The sequence below is a fragment of the Aythya ferina genome (genome assembly GCF_964211825.1).
Source record: "Aythya ferina genome assembly, chromosome: 1".
In the NCBI taxonomy this organism is placed as follows: Eukaryota; Metazoa; Chordata; class Aves; order Anseriformes; family Anatidae; genus Aythya; species Aythya ferina.
In genome coordinates, this window is record NC_140296.1 from 113,842,658 (window position 1) to 113,858,564 (window position 15,907).

The 15,907-nt window shown below is 35.9% G+C and overlaps 1 protein-coding gene across 5 annotated transcripts in view; it reads right to left on the bottom strand.

The window, feature by feature from the left end:
* Positions 1-15,907, bottom strand: part of ZNF654 (zinc finger protein 654) — a 35,062-nt gene that overhangs the window by 11,072 nt on the left and 8,083 nt on the right. Inside the window, exons 2-6 of one of the 5 annotated variants that reach the window (XM_084533648.1) lie at positions 12,896-13,041; positions 8,307-8,388; positions 6,133-6,268; positions 2,038-2,240; positions 1,146-1,285 (exon numbers count right to left, since the gene is read on the bottom strand). In XM_084533648.1, the coding sequence (XP_084389774.1) occupies positions 1,146-1,285; positions 2,038-2,240; positions 6,133-6,268; positions 8,307-8,388; positions 12,896-13,041 (707 nt within the window). Of the gene's footprint in view, positions 1-1,145; positions 1,286-2,037; positions 2,241-6,132; positions 6,269-7,300; positions 7,641-8,306; positions 8,389-12,891; positions 13,042-15,907 lie in introns of those variants that run through there. The other 4 variants (XM_084533651.1, XM_084533652.1, XM_084533650.1 and 1 more) reach the window with 4 other exon arrangements.

A 15,907-nucleotide genomic window follows, 5' to 3' on the forward strand; every position in this document is an offset into this window, starting at 1 on the left:
GCTCAGAAAAGCTATGTATCTGTTTTGGTTCAACTTGGTCTCATGGGGATAGTAATGGCCACCTTTTCTTTTTTGGAACAACTCAGTGAAAAATGCCACAGAATAACTAGGTTTTGCAAATAAATCATGTTAAAATTTAGATTGCTATAATTGAGATTTCTGAAGGTTGATTCAATGCAATCAACTACTTGTCCAATAGTTAACGTAAATGTTATTTCATTAATAAAACTTTGTTTCAGCATGTCTGATCTTCATTACTTTCTCTAGAAAAAGAGAGATGTCTCATTACAGTTTCCTTAAATCTGTAAACAGTGAAATACTTGAATAGATTCTAGACTCCATGTTAAAGCTAGCTATACAGATCAATCATTTGATCTCAGTTGATTGAAAAACTTCAGATCTTTGCTAAGCCTTTCTGCTTCAACTACATAATCAGAGAAATTAATCATACTTTAATCAAGATATGCAGACGTTACTTCAGGTTAAGAAATTATACAGGCTAAATGTAAGCATTACCTTCCACAGACATTTTTCAGTTCTGGCAATGATGAAATTTGTTTTGACACCTCTTCAGAACATGCTTAGTAGCCACAAAAGTGTCCAACTATCAAGCTGATTCAGTGTATACAAAGACATTGTTAAACCTTTTTATTCTTAATCCTTTCCCAGAAGACTCTGAATTACTTCATAAACAGAGTCACAGTATTAAAGTTTGCATAATTTTGGAAATATATGTTCTTTTTAGACACATTTGTGACATAATAAAGTTTGGTTATTATAAGCAGTGTGATCTAACTAGGTGGACAAGGAAATAACTGCATTGCAAGAGCCTACACATTACATACTGTTACACTTTGCTAATAATAAATGCCATATTTACAGGTATTTATTCACAGCCTAGTGTATCTAAAGGCTCACTCTTCCGTTACTTGGAAGCAGTTAACTAGGGTTAGGTACTATGTAGAACACCACTGTACAGGACTGTGCGAAAAGGCAACAGGCAAAACAGATGTACTAGGAACGTTTACAAGTCATGTATAACCTGTTTTTTAAACTTAAACTACATCTCAAAGTCAGATGAATTTCATTTTGGCATTAAGCATTTCTTATCTGCTAAGCTGCTTCACCATAAATAAAGTATTTACCATATACAATACATGTCCCCATTTTGGAGCTGTGGGACTAGGAACGATTCACATAGTTGTAAGGCTAAGGTAGTCTTCCCTTCTTTTTCAGTGTTGCAGATGATCTCAATTCCACTCTTGCAATCAGTCCTCAACAAGTGCTATACAATTAAAATAAAATCAATTTAGATAAATTTGCTAATACAAATAAAAAACCTATCAGACCTCACTATATTAAAGAAACCACTGCAAACTTCAGAAACTTATTATTTCTTTAGAACAGCTTTTGTGTAGGTCTGCAAATAGAGACTTAGGAAAGATTTAAAGCTCTTTTAGATTCTGAGAATAATTAGTCAGAATAATTGCCTGAGTAATTAAAAGACTACACAAAAGCCTTTTTTTGAATTACAATACTTCATTCTTATAACAAAGTTAGGAAAAGTATTTTTTCCAGTAAGTGCTATCAGTGGTAAAAGTAGGACCACATTTAGACAGAGGGTGTCATTTTACATACTGTGGCAACATTAAAGATATTTTAAAACTGACAAAACTATCATCTATAAAACACTGGACCAACATCAAGTAGGCTCAAGTGGTTTTGATCCAATAGTAGTCAACTGCAAAATAACAGTCAGTAAACTCAAGTTACAAAATTTTAATGACTTAAGTTACTTTGGGAATATATCTGTAAGTAAACCTGACCAAAATAATTTCATTCAGGTCAACAAGATTTGTAGGCACTTATATTTATCTTTTCAGAGCTTAAGCCCGCACTAAATTAAGCAATACCAATGTAGTTGCCTGATTTTATGACGACGTTTGCTTCTACAAAAATAAAGAGTTCAATATGCTCCTCTCAACAATTTGTACACAACAAGTACCACTTCATTAAAAAAATGTATACTGACAATACCTCCTGGAATAGCTGATCTTCTAATGGTGACATATAAAGACAGGTGAAAAGAGCTTGATGGAAATACAGATCTTTACTGATATCTGGATGATTTATGCAAGATTTGATAAGAGCCATTGCCTCAGGGATGCGTTCACAGGCAATAAGGTATCTGGCACGTAGTTCAAAGAACAGTGGATTTTCAGAGCTTAAATATTTGTTAACTGTACAGAAAAGAAAGATTTAAAGGCAATTAGAATATGAAGTCCAAACACCAAATATATTTAAATTTAATGTTGTTTTAAACAGTGCTATGTCAACAAATAATATAAAAAGGCTCTGCTAAAGAAGCTATCAAATATTTAAGTAAATGCCATCATCAAGAATCCGTCCTTTTACTCTGAAATCATTTTTCTTATAACAGTAGTTTATGTCAGTAATTTGTTTGTTTGTTGATCAACACAAGGTGCTGCAAAGGATTAGTGAAAATACATACAACTCAGAAGCAAATACGAACATTTCCAAGAAAAAAAAAAATCCTTCCTTTCTCAGCACTGGAATCTAGATGATTGTCTGAACTACAGGACCTACATCACTTCCAATACTGTAACTATAAATATTTAAAACAACTCAGGATATTCTTACACATTAAAATGGAAGAGCTTGGAGTGGGGAAAAAGTTACCTGCAATTCACAAGCTGTTGCTTTAAATATCTTTGAACACTTCTGTTTTTGCTTGGAGAAGTGGAATATATATACTGTTCCTTCCTCTAAAAATAATGCTGGGCATTTCCCCCACACACACACACACCTAAATGCCTAGATACCCTTAAATATTAGCCTAGCTTGCTGGAAGTTCATTTTTTCCTATCTAGAAGCTAAGTATTTAAATGAAATAATTTCAGCTGAAAGAAACAGTCAATACTACACATATTAGCCATTCAAAAATAATGAAATATGTCACCTTCTAGATGACATATATTACAGACGACAAATACAGATTTTCAAAGATTACACAGATTCTAGCATCTTTTATCATTACAAGCTGAAGTGTCACTTGAATCTACAAAATTCTATAATGCTGCTTTTATTTTGAGAACTGTTTGTATCTTTTCAAGTAAACGCACTTTGAGGTCTTAATAGTGCATTAATGTTTACGTAATATCTTGGACACTATGGCCCAATATGCCTCTTGTATTCTCCACAACTCCTGTGAGATAGAGGAGTATTCCAAAAAGACAATTTTAGTGCATAGCTTGTAGTACTACAAGCTATGTAATACTACTGTTTTCCTGAAATCAAGCATTACTTGTGTGACAAGCTTTCATTTAAACTTTAAGTTCCCATTTGAAAGTCATTCTTTATGTTCAAAAACAGCATTTTCTCTGCCATCTGTATTTCATGAAAGCAAGTGAACATTTCAAGTGCGTTACTGAAAGTGATACAAGGTTTTAGATGAGATTCATTAGTAGATTTATCTTAAGTTCTAACTTAATTGAAGATTTAATTCCCACTATCCATTAGCACTTTGGGGTACAAGCATAGTAAAGGTGAAGATGGAAAAGAAAAGACTGTGTCTAACAATGGTCACTGAACTGCAGCAAACAGTAATCATATAGAATAATCCTTAAGGCCATGTAAACGCCTCTCCTTACATTTGAGTTAATATACTTCAGGTAATAAATCCCATCATCAGTTCGTTAAGCAAATAGTACACAACAGATTATTGAACAACAATGTCAAAAATCTCAGGCCAAAAAGAGTTACCTGTTATTCTCTCCTAATTTCAAGAAAATGTTGTATGCGTGTATACTGACTATAGCATTGTCTTCCTTCCAACAAGGAAAGATTGTAGTCCACAATACTGCTTCTGGTACGTTCCCACTTGGTGCTGTAAATTCTTAGCTCAGTATGCCCCTGTTTTTAAACAGGCTGTGAGTTCCAGCTTAACAACATGCAGGGCTCTGCTCCCTCCCTGTCATGGAATGCCCTCTTTTTCCAAGAAGGCATTTACAAGGCTTCTCAGTCTCCAAAGCAGAAGACAACCACTAACTATAGTAGCATTTACACAAGTCTGCAATATATTAGAAACAGCCCGGGGACAATGTCTATTCTTGTTCAGGCAGCATATGCAGTGCTTTGCTTTGGAGAGATAGATGCCAACCATCAGTTTCAAAAATAATTAACCATTTTCAACTGAATGTTCCCCTGTCTACAATATTCTTTTGGACATTCACATTAGGCTGCCCTACTCTTCATCACCTGCTTATTGCATCTATGCTGCAAAAAATTCCAATCCATATATAAAACCCTGCTATTTTTCCTTAAAACCCCAGACTACCTTCCTTTCCAACCATCTCAATAAGCACTGCAACATCCCAAAGTACTCTACAAATCAAGTAAGGACAGGCACAACAAAGTTTGTCTTGGCCTAACCTTCTGTGTAACTGATGAATCCAGGACAAGATTATGTTGTTCACATAGTACATATTTATTCATCTATCTGACTTCCATGAGTAATGGTTGATGACTCAGCAATAATAAGCAGTTTTCCCTCATTTGAAAGAGTGATCCCTGAGGGATCTCTATGGCCAAATTTCAAAAACATACACCAAATATTGCCAGCCTATAAAGCAGCACAGAATGTTTGCTTTAAGATTTCATAAGAATCAGATTTTAGATGAAGTGAAGCAAAAAAAGAAAACACTTCCAAAAGGTGTTATCTAAAATACAGTGTTTGTGATCACAGATGAGATGTGTGGAGGGGAGTTAATCAGCAGATTTGAAGCGTAAGAAAACACAGGCAGAGGGGAAGGAGATGTAGCCTGCCATTAAAGGAAACAAACTGATCAGCTAATGACAACAGGCAGTCTCATTCTCCTCTGCCAGGTAATACTGAAGAAGAGTTCTTGAACTGTTACTCATCATAATCAAATGGCTTCATGCTGACCAAGGAAATCAATAAGGAAAAGGATTAACTAAATCTTTGCTGGAAAGATCGAGACTGAACAAAACATTTCAAATTCCTCCTGAGTCATACATGCTTCCATTCTTTCCTTACATGTTCAACTATATATTATTCATCTTACTGGATTACAACTCTCTCTTCCATTTGACACCTAGCTCCAGATGATAACTACCAAAACTCCCAGTTAAGTCATGCAATGCAGAATAAAACGAGGATAATGTTTGTTTTCATTTTGTTTCTGTATGTATGTGCCTAGAAGTTTATCAGATACGTAATAAAAATCAAAGGTAAACTGATGTTTAACTTCTTCACATGAGAGACAAGCAACAAAGACTGCCCACTGCATCAGATTAATTTGCTATCAAACCACTTCTCGTGGTTCTTCCTCTTCCGTTTATAACAATGTGCTCATTCCATAAAGTCATCAATCTGAATCATTCACTGCACCATAGTAACTGGAGAAGAACTAGTATTTTTATCACTAGCAAATGGAAACAATTCTCAAGAGGTCCTCCATTAACATTGCTAGCAAATACAGAAGAGGCTAGAGGCGTCTTCACTGTAGATTGGATATGCCATTTTTACCCTTGCAAACATTCATTAACTGCCAAGTTACATTTGTCTGCATGCATGGTTTGAAAAAAATAATCCTTCTTTAAAACCCAACTCGAGTATATATACTAACATAAACACAAAGTAGCTAAACAGATGTAGCTGCTTAATTAGGTTTAGTTCTAAACAGAGCCAAGAAAAGCCCCAAACCCAAGTATATAAATTTAAAAGAAAAAATTGAATTAGTCATAGTACCATGAGAAAAAAACTACGTATCAGGACCTCTCTGATCACGATACGTTAGTAGCCTAACTGAAGTCAACTTTCTCTATGTGCTCTTCCTGGGTTAGAACACATGGATGTTGTAAACACATTTTAGAAGTGAATGCTCAGTAGCTTCTTTTATCTGAGTAACTTGATCCCTGTATTATAAAAGTAGACTGAAGCTAGCACAGAGATCTAGTTTTCTTTCAAAAGAAGGACTGAAAAAAAATGTGTTCAATACCAGCTGACAACACTTGATCCCAATATCAAAAAGGCCTAACAGCACATTTTCCAGCAGTCTAAAAATAACAATTACAAGGTAAATTAAGTACCTAATTCCTGTGATACAGGCTTTGCTTTCAGAATTGCTTGTAATACTGGATCCTCCCAAGGTCCACCATCTCGAATGATTCGAGTCACTAGTTCCAAGTTCATATTTCTGTATCTATTTAGAAGGTTCTGACATTCCTACAAGTAAAAAAGAAAAAACACAGTTAGAAAGATGAAAATAAGTGTTGCGTAAAAATATATTTAGACCACCCAAGATGATATTAAACTAGAAAACCCATTCATGTTCAAGTACTTCCTTAGTCAACAATTGAACCTATGAAGTCTTGACTGCCTACATAAAGTCCTAAAGCAACAACTCTTTCTGTAACACAGAACTGTGGAAGCCAGAATATTTTCAACTGGCACTCAGCAAGGCTCTTCCATTTGCATAACAATGGCAGCACAACTCTGTGGGAAAAGTCTTCACCTGATGCTAGTCTGCACAGATTCAGGCATGTTGACACTAGAATTGTGATGCAGCGATGAAGTCTAAACTCTTCCAAGCTTAAGGGAAAAATTGAACTAAGCCATATGAATCACCATCCCTCAAGCAATCATTTCAATCCGAATTTCTATCTAACAGAAATCACGGTTGCCTACAACAATATGTAATGTTTTTAGCCACCCAGGATTTTCATATATGCCGAGTTCCATACCTCCCTTCCCCAATTTTTACTTGCTGGTCAAAGTATCAACATAAGAATTCTACTGTCGATTAACAGTCACAAGAAAAAGTATCTAATTTTGAAATTGAACTAAAATGATATCTTAGCTTTCTTGTGGGTTGTTTATAAAGTGAGCTGAGATGACTAACAACGCAATTGAAAAATAGCTTCTATCCATACACAATTAACTTCTTCACATGTTCTTTTTCTGTAAAATCTTTTGTTTTCAATTCCTCAATGTCTCCTTTCATATTCAGATGAATATGTTCAATGGTAGAGAACAGTTAAATAAATGAAACAATGGTTTTCACTACCAGTTTGATTATACAGCAGATTCAGATGTTCTTTATCAAGAAAATTATGTAAAGATGCATTTTAATATATTCATCGTTTAAAAGTCAAGGCAATTGGGAATTGTAATACAAAAGCACACAGAATAAATTGCTATGCATCACACTTGGTAAAATTCTTTCTTGTTCATAGACTTTTTTTGAAAAGCACTTACCAAAGGACTACTGAAACACCCCACTACTCTTCTGCAAGAGACCATACCCATTCATGGGGCTGCTAAGCCACTCCTTGACCCTATTCTTCCACTAATTCTCAGTAAGAATATAATTGCTGCTGTTTAGATAATTAAGGTAAGCGGTGCTGACTTTGCAGCAGGGATAACAGAGGTGTCAATGTAAAAATCACAGGATAGCTATTCTTCAAACTGCGGTTTCATGGTCAGTCTAAACAGAAGAAGCAGCCTTGTTTTTCACCCTTTGTTTCCACATCAAGTTTATTCTCCCATGGTTGGCAGAAGTGCTTTTTTTCACATACACTGAACTCAATTCTCAAAACTGGCCCTGGTCCAAAAAAAAAAAAAAAAAGACAAAAAACATGAAAACTCTAGCCTTATCTGGTGGAAAAAAAGGATCTATGTTAAATCTGGTAACATTTCTCTTATACGGTACTATACCGACATACCAAAAAATTGTCCCAGCCTAGCCAAGAGTATAATAGTTTTAAACAATGCCAGTTCATGCTGACCTGAAGAGTTCAATGAAATATTCAATTCCAAATTTACTGTTTAAAACCACAGAGGTAAACTTGACCTTTCATGTCATGAGGCGTTAAAAAAAAAAAAAAAAAAAACACCACACACCACACTGGATGGCAGATGACCTTAAGCTCCAATTAGGCACAAACAAGCGAAGCTTCTTTCTTCTATATAGGAAAACCATATATTATGTCTTAAATCAAAAAATGGTTTTAAAAAGAAAAAGATTTACGTTTTACCTAGTCCAGAAAAATTCCAATAGAAATACTGATGATTAATATAAGAATAAATGGCTTTCCCTTAAAAATATCCTTTTTATAAATTTGTTGGTATAATTGCAAGTAAAGCAACTAATCTCTTATTATAATGGCATATTTCCTCTAGGTTACACATCCACAAAAAAGCTTGTCTTCACATGTACTAAAATAGTATTATCAAAGGTTTATATGAAAGTAGGCAACACTACCTGGATTGAACCTAATATATCTTTCAAAGGATCTTCATAGAACTCATCCTTTCCAAAGAACAGCAGCAATTCAAAAAAACTCCTAAAAAACAGAAGTAGTGACAAGTCAACCACACTAAAACGTTCATTCAAGAAATGAAACTACTGTAAATCTACTGCTCTAAAACAAAATGGCATTTTCATAAGTTTTGGGTCCTTGCCAGCACTGAACAGTTAATGTAAAAGTTTTGGCTAATACCTAGACACTCTAAACACTACTACTCAGTTCTATAATTTAACGTTGGTCTTATACTCTGTGCTGGACTTTAGCAGTTAGACTTCCCCCACGCCCTGAAACACATTTTTCACCAATCATTGGGTCACAAGTAACTCATCTATAGCTGTTAATATGGTATCTAACAAATCCAAATTAGCAATAAAACAGAGAGTACTTCAGAACAAGTTAAAATCCCCACGGCTACACCGTTTTCATAAGTTCAGGTCATAGAGACTTACATACAGTACCTGCCTGTACTTCTCTCTCAAGGACTGTAACATCCGCCATGCTGCTGGACCCCACTCACCATTAAAAAAAAAAACAGTTATCTTCCACCAAAACATTTATCAGACATGTAGCAATTTTGAGGAAGGAAGAGAATAGCTATACAATTACTGAAGAGTGCACATTACACAACGCATACTGACTTTATGTAAGTGCGGATTCCCAGCAATTCATATTTTCAAGTATGATGAGCAACTTGTACTAACGCATTTTATTCGTTTTCAACCTGCCTTATTTTAACACCCACTGAAATCTCTCTAAAGAGATGCAGGTTTAGCGGTGCTATTAATTTCATATTTCCAAACAAAAGCCTTTAAAGATTACTTCCAGAAGTAGCTTTTGTGCAAATGTGTAAACGGAACTACATTCACCTCCTGCTTGGCATTCAAATGAGTTGATTAAACTTTGATTTTAGCACAAAGTTTCAGGCAAAACAGATCCCAGTGTAGTAATGCAAATTGTCAAGTGTTACCTCAAAAGAGGTGGCAGATAAAAGAGAAGGCAGGACTGGCCCTTGGAAAAGCAGACTAGATTCCAACTGACTCAGATGTTAACATTGCCTTTCATGTTTTCCATCGTATTAAAATGATGTTCTAGCTTTTTTTTTTTTTCCATTTATTTTTTTCATTGCAGTGACTGAGAAAAACAATCCCCTGATAGCAGAATTGGAGAGGTTGGTAAAAATTAACCTTCCAGAGCTCAAGACAATTTTAAGTTTTCACTTACAGAAGCGTACTTCTAGATGCCACTTGCAATTCAGTCAGTGGCTACGCGGTTGCATCTTACTAATCAGCAGACAGCTCCAGCACACCTGCTGCTGCTCTGCCTTAAGATTCTGAGAGATATTATTTATATTAGGAAAAATAACTATTAAGTATTGTATTAACATAACCTGCAACTGCTGGCTGCATAAGTCATGAAGTATGACTTATTTGGCAGTATCTGAGTGACTCTGACAGGTTAAGATGAAAATTCAAAGTTGAATGGAAACAGTGTGGAAAGCACAATGGTGTGCATCCAGTGTGTTTTAAAGGACAGAATAGCAAAGGCTTTTGGTCTCATAACATAAGAACACATGGATCATTTTCTTTAGGAAAAAAGATGAAGTAGAAGACAATAACTGTGGGAAGTTCCAGCACTCTTCCACTTGCTGTTCTTTGACTCAAGATCTTACTGACAGCAATTTCTTTCCTGACTATCACGTTTAGTCCTTTGTTGCAACATCTCTTAAAATAAAAGGCAGGTTTTCACAAACTTCTGGACAAGGTACTATTCTGCATAACAATTAAATTCATTGTAATTATCTCCAAATTTAAAGTCACTCTCATATCCTCATTACATTTAAAATTAAACCGAAGTATCCCTACAAAACAAAGTATTTCATTTTCAATAAAGCAGATACAGAATAATGTAAAGAGCAGTTACAAAACATTTTTCCTCTAATTTTCAGAAATATTGTTGATTAAAAAAACTAAAATATTCACATAAACAATTTTCTAAAATTTTCTTTAGAAGTCCAAAAATTTCAAAACTTTACTATGGGAATTGTTACGGAACTAATGCAAGAGTATCATAAAATTAAGTTTCCTTTAGATTATGCTGCAGTAAGCTTTCTCTTAGACAATTCCTAGCTAGAAAATTTAAGATATACATTCATCAAGTTCCACGACAGGATCTTTCTACAGATTAGGTCTTTGAATCTTAACTGAAATATGTAATAAAAAAATCAGTACCAAATAAGTACTTCATCCAGAAACACATTATCTCATCTTCATGTCAGTAACAAAAAATTGCAGCCTATTGACTCTCAGTAAAGGTTATGCTTGAGTCATGTCATAATCTGGAGAGCAGCCACACTGGAACTTAATAACTGGCTAAGACAAAGCCGTTTATAGCAACTTATATAATCATCAGTTTTTATTTGTTTTCATTTACTTAAAGACAGTAAGATCCTGACTAAAAAAAATGTAACTAACCGTGATCAAGCATGAACCGCAGTTTTCTTCTGGATAAACACACCTGCTTCACAATCTTTTGAGACTAATCAACGAAGCTATTGAAGCATTTTCATTTCCTAGTCACCAATGTACGTTCCATTAAAATTACTATAGCCAATTCCAGCTTGGCCTTGCTATCTTAAAACTGTCTGCAATATTGCACACCCACATTTATATCCATCTGTCCACAGTAACGGTGCTTCTGACTTTCCCTGACATCACTTCTTCAGTGTTACCAGCACTGTCTAAGAACACTGACAGCATTGATAGAAAACGCTATTAACGTGGTACAGATGCTGTCTCAGTTGTGATGATGAGCATGGCTAGTACATACAGGAAACGCAACAGTCACTGCTGTAAATACTTCATCACCTAGTTACCCAGGAAGCCTTACTCAAGTGTGACAACATGAGCAGATTTTTGTTGTCTAAGAACTAGGACTTAATACACATGAAATTTTCGAAAGATTTGAGGAAGGTTTCCTAGGTAACTTGGACTGCTAAGTCCTAAAATGCCTTTATGATATCGCCAATCAAGCTGATTCAAAAGAAAAAAAAATCTCATTCAGTAATTCTAGAACAGGAAGAAATGTCAGCAAATAAACTCAGCTTCAAAAACCAAGACAGACAAGGCCATTAAGAAGTCAGCAATCAGTTCAGTTCTAAGTTAGCAGGAATGGTGACCATCCTAAATACAAGAAACATCTGAATTTCTAATTCCCACCCCACATCCGCACTACTCTGATAATTGGAAGTGTTTACAGGTGCTGTTTGACCTTCGTGAAATGATTTTTTTTCTGAAAACTAGTGAAAAAGAGAGGTCACCATCTTTTCATTTATTTGCTAGTTGTTAGCAAAAGATACATAAGCATTCCAGTTTTAAAAATCATTATCTTCTGATTCCATAATAGTCTCGTGTCAAATAGCATCCCCCTCCCTTTCCCCAGTAAGTCTCATTGGTAAAGTTTCACCAACATTTAAAGATAGCAGATATTTGGACAAGTATACCCTATAAAACTTTAATTATTACTAATAGCTCTAGAAGAATAGAAAGAGTTCCTCCAGACAAAGTAAAGCCTATGAGAACATTAACCTCCAAAGACTTGATGAAGCATGATGAGAAATGTCCAAATGAACTCTGAACTGGGACACTAGGCTGTATTTGAAAACAGTACTCAACAAGAAAGCTGGACAGATACATCTGCTTTACTCTAACTGAAGTAGCAATAAAGCTAAGCTTTTGGGTTTTTATCTCCATCTGTTGATGAGAAAGATCAAGTACGCTGTGTCTTGGCTAACTAACTCAAAGATTTTGTTGTCTTCTTCTGTTGAACACTAAAGTTTCTGAAATATTAAAAGTAGGTTCTTACAGCAGAAAAAATTGGACTTCACTATGTATTGATCATCACCCTGACACTTTCAGCCTTCATGTGGGAAAACCACCACAAGAAAATCAGGACTATACACTCTGCAGTTCTCCGTCAAATTGAATATACAGTTAACTAACCAAAAGTCATAACAAGTCATTTCCATATGCATTTTCATGACTTGAGAGTAAAAAAAATCAATTCTAAAATGCATTAATTTCTTAACCCATGTAAGAAATTTATCTCAGCAAACACTTAGCTTATTACATCACTGGAGTAGAACAATAAATACTTTTGGTAACATATTTACAGTTGTGTGCTGCCAAAGGTTGGTCTTCAAACACTCCAAAAATTGTTTTTCCTATGATAGCCATCTGTAAGGTGATCACTTAACTTCTTTCTTCAGATAATTAATTTCATCAGAAAACCCTTATGACACAATACTGGAATATGCAGCTTCAATACTTAATTACATAAAATGACTTAACTAAATTAGTTTTCATATCCACAGTTAGCTGTTCTTTTCTGACCACATGTGACTTGGTTCCACACAGCTAAGTAAACTGGCAAAACTGCTCTTAAAAAAGCTCTGAGGACCTCTGAAAACCTATCGCTATTATAGAAGTGCAACACTGACATTCCACATTTTATGGGAAATAATAATAAAAAAATAAGATGTACTTACAAAGCTAGGCTACTCAATACATATTGTACGTGCTCACATTCAGCTGGAAATGATACACAGGCAGACGTGAAACAACAGAGCGCCGTTTGAAGCACCTGAAGCTGAGGCAAAGGAACCTGCCATCTTCCAGCATAGTCTTCAACAACCTAATGACAAAGCATTGAAACCTATATTACAAACCAAAAACATCCTCTTAAATTAGAAAAAAAGTTAATACTGTACCTCCTTTGTTTCCCCTCCTTCCTCAGAAACAGGGTTTCATCACCCCAAAAAGTCTCATTCCACAAAAACGGAACACCAACCATTTTCTGTGCCAGATTTTAAAAAATAGAAACTTTATGACTTACATTATAAAAGATGTACCATAAAGAATCTTCAACTGAGTCCTTTCAGAGGGTAAGTCCAGGAAATACTTTATTCTAATATAGTATCACAGTAGTTATTACATTCTGCATTTAAACTTAAGTTTTTATTTTGCAACAGAATACCAATTAGAGTGTCTGTAACAATACCCAGACAGCCTTTTCTAAACAAACTTTCAGAGAGGAAAATGACTAGCCTGCACTCTTCTAGTCTTCATGTCAGCAGAAAAGGGTACAGTCACTCCTTCCTATTTGAAAAAATAACTAAGTTTGGCCTTTTTTATGTGCATGACAGAACTTAAAGCAAATTGTGCCCTGATCAACAGTTATGGAACTGTACCGCTATTTATAAAGCAACACGAAGGTGAAAAATAAGTGTTTTAATAGAGACGCTGATTAAATCCTTGCCTAGTCATCTAGTCAATTTTACTTGTATTATTAAGTGCAAGAATACCCATGTTTCTGGGCTGCTCCATGAGTACAGCACTGAGTCGAGCTCAGCACTAAAACATCCATGGGTAAAAGCACACACCAACTCTGCAGCAGACTGGTCATTACACTGCTGTCCCACAGCAATAAGGAGGCCAAGGGCTTTGGGTCTTGTCCACTCTTTTAACCAACAGCCAAGATGCAGGTCACAGGCAGCACCCGGCGAAGACTGACAGGGCCAGTTTCCTTCATGCTTTGGCATGTTGCCTTTCTCACTGCACTACTGCTCAGGCCTCCTTTGCTCATTTATTGTTCTCTCGTTTTTCTCCATCGCAATGGCACAGCTTCAGTAGAAGCAGAAGAGAGAGACCGAGCTGGGCGCTAGGGCTTGGGGCACTCCACTCCTGCTGAGGAAACTTCACTGAGATCTCCTACACCCTTAGGATGTGAGAAGCTGAGGGAACACAACGCCATCAGTCATGTTACAAAGAAAAAGCTAAAGCACACACAAGGAACCAATGAGTGATTCAAGGAATAAATTGAAACAAAAATTAGATATATTTTCCTTCAGGATTTCTTTTCGACTTCAAGTCTGTGAATCCCTCTCAGATTTGTCCTGTTGCCTATCAGCTAAATAAAGGATTTAAAAGTCAATTTGAACAGCCAATATTTTTAGCTCCAAAGCTAAAAAGCTAAAAGCTTTAGCTAAGTTCGGGCTCTGCAACACAAACAGGCCAGTGTCCCATTCCTGACAGATTGGTTAGAGCTGCTCTAACGCAAAGCAGCTATTCGTAATGGGACCGATAATCTTTTATCATCACAAAAAACAACCAAGGCTGATTACTGTTTTGAAAATGTATTCTTTCTGCCAAATTTATTGCAATAATTCCTGTTTGAAAATCAGTTAGTTTAATGCAGCAAATATCTAGGTCAATTGGATGAGAATTAGCAGACTCATGAATAAATCCTCTTCCTCTTCAAGGAAGAACAAGAACTTAATAAAATTACACTGACACCGTCTATTGTGAGCTCTCTAATATTTCTAACAAGGTGCCTTGAACAGGGAACTACAGAAGTCTTCGGAAAAACAAAGCAGCACAGAACAGCTTTGGGTGGCTTTAGCAAGTAGAGGAAGTTTCCATTCCCACTGTGGTATTCTACAACAGTTAGGCTTGACAGCTACAGTACTGATATGGTCGTAAATAATTTCAACCAGTGAGACAACAACATTTTCTTATGATACTAATTTTTTCTTGGTAGCATAAGGTGCTAACTGTAAATAACTGTAGAAAGGATTTATGACAGCAGGTTATGAAATTCCACACAGACAAGCACGCAATGATACTTGAGGAAAAAAAAAAAAACAAACAGCCAAAACATTTAATATGATGGCCTTCAAATTAGCAATTACTACCCTGGAGCAAGACTGTTATTATACTAGGTGTTTTCATGAAAACGTCAACTCAATGTGCATCGCAGTGCTCAAGAATGCAAACTAAACATGAGGAGAGGAGTTAAGGCAGCAAAGCAGAGTGCTACCTACTCAAAACCACAGCACATCCCCACACGTTTCAAGTCACACACTATTCTGGTACCTACCCATTCGGATTTTAAAAGACAACACAGTAGGACTAGAATAGATGTGAAGGGAGGCAACAAATGCTATGTAGCAAAATAAATTTCACTTAAGGAGCAATGAGGTTGGTAAACAGGAACAAAAAGAATTACAAGAGGTAGTTTTTCACACTGAAATTGAGCTATGGATCTCTTCAGTGAAGGGATACTGCGGATGATAGACCCCATGAGCTGAAAAAGATATCCTCTGAAAGGTACTAACTACATAAATAGAAGGCTCTATCTGATGCTTATGAAAGCATATAGAGAGATCAAAGTTACTGTATTTGCTCATTTCATTCCTTAATTAGGCATATATGAACTTCTGGTAAGATTCTGGTACTAATGTCAGGGTTACTGCTTCTGCAGATAATCAGAGCTCAGAACGAATGCAACAGGAAGTCATGCTGAGAACCATGTTTGACACAGCAGTCTCCGACAGGCATGGTCCTACCTTACAAAAGCCTGTGCAGTCTTATGAGTTGCCTGTGCTGCACCAACAGACTCCCCTGATCCCTAAGCAAGCTAGCTCAGGGGCTAGCTCACCAGCAAACAGCCTGCTCTCCCCAAAGCCATCGGTCACTGGCATTGGCTTTGTTAACTGGCT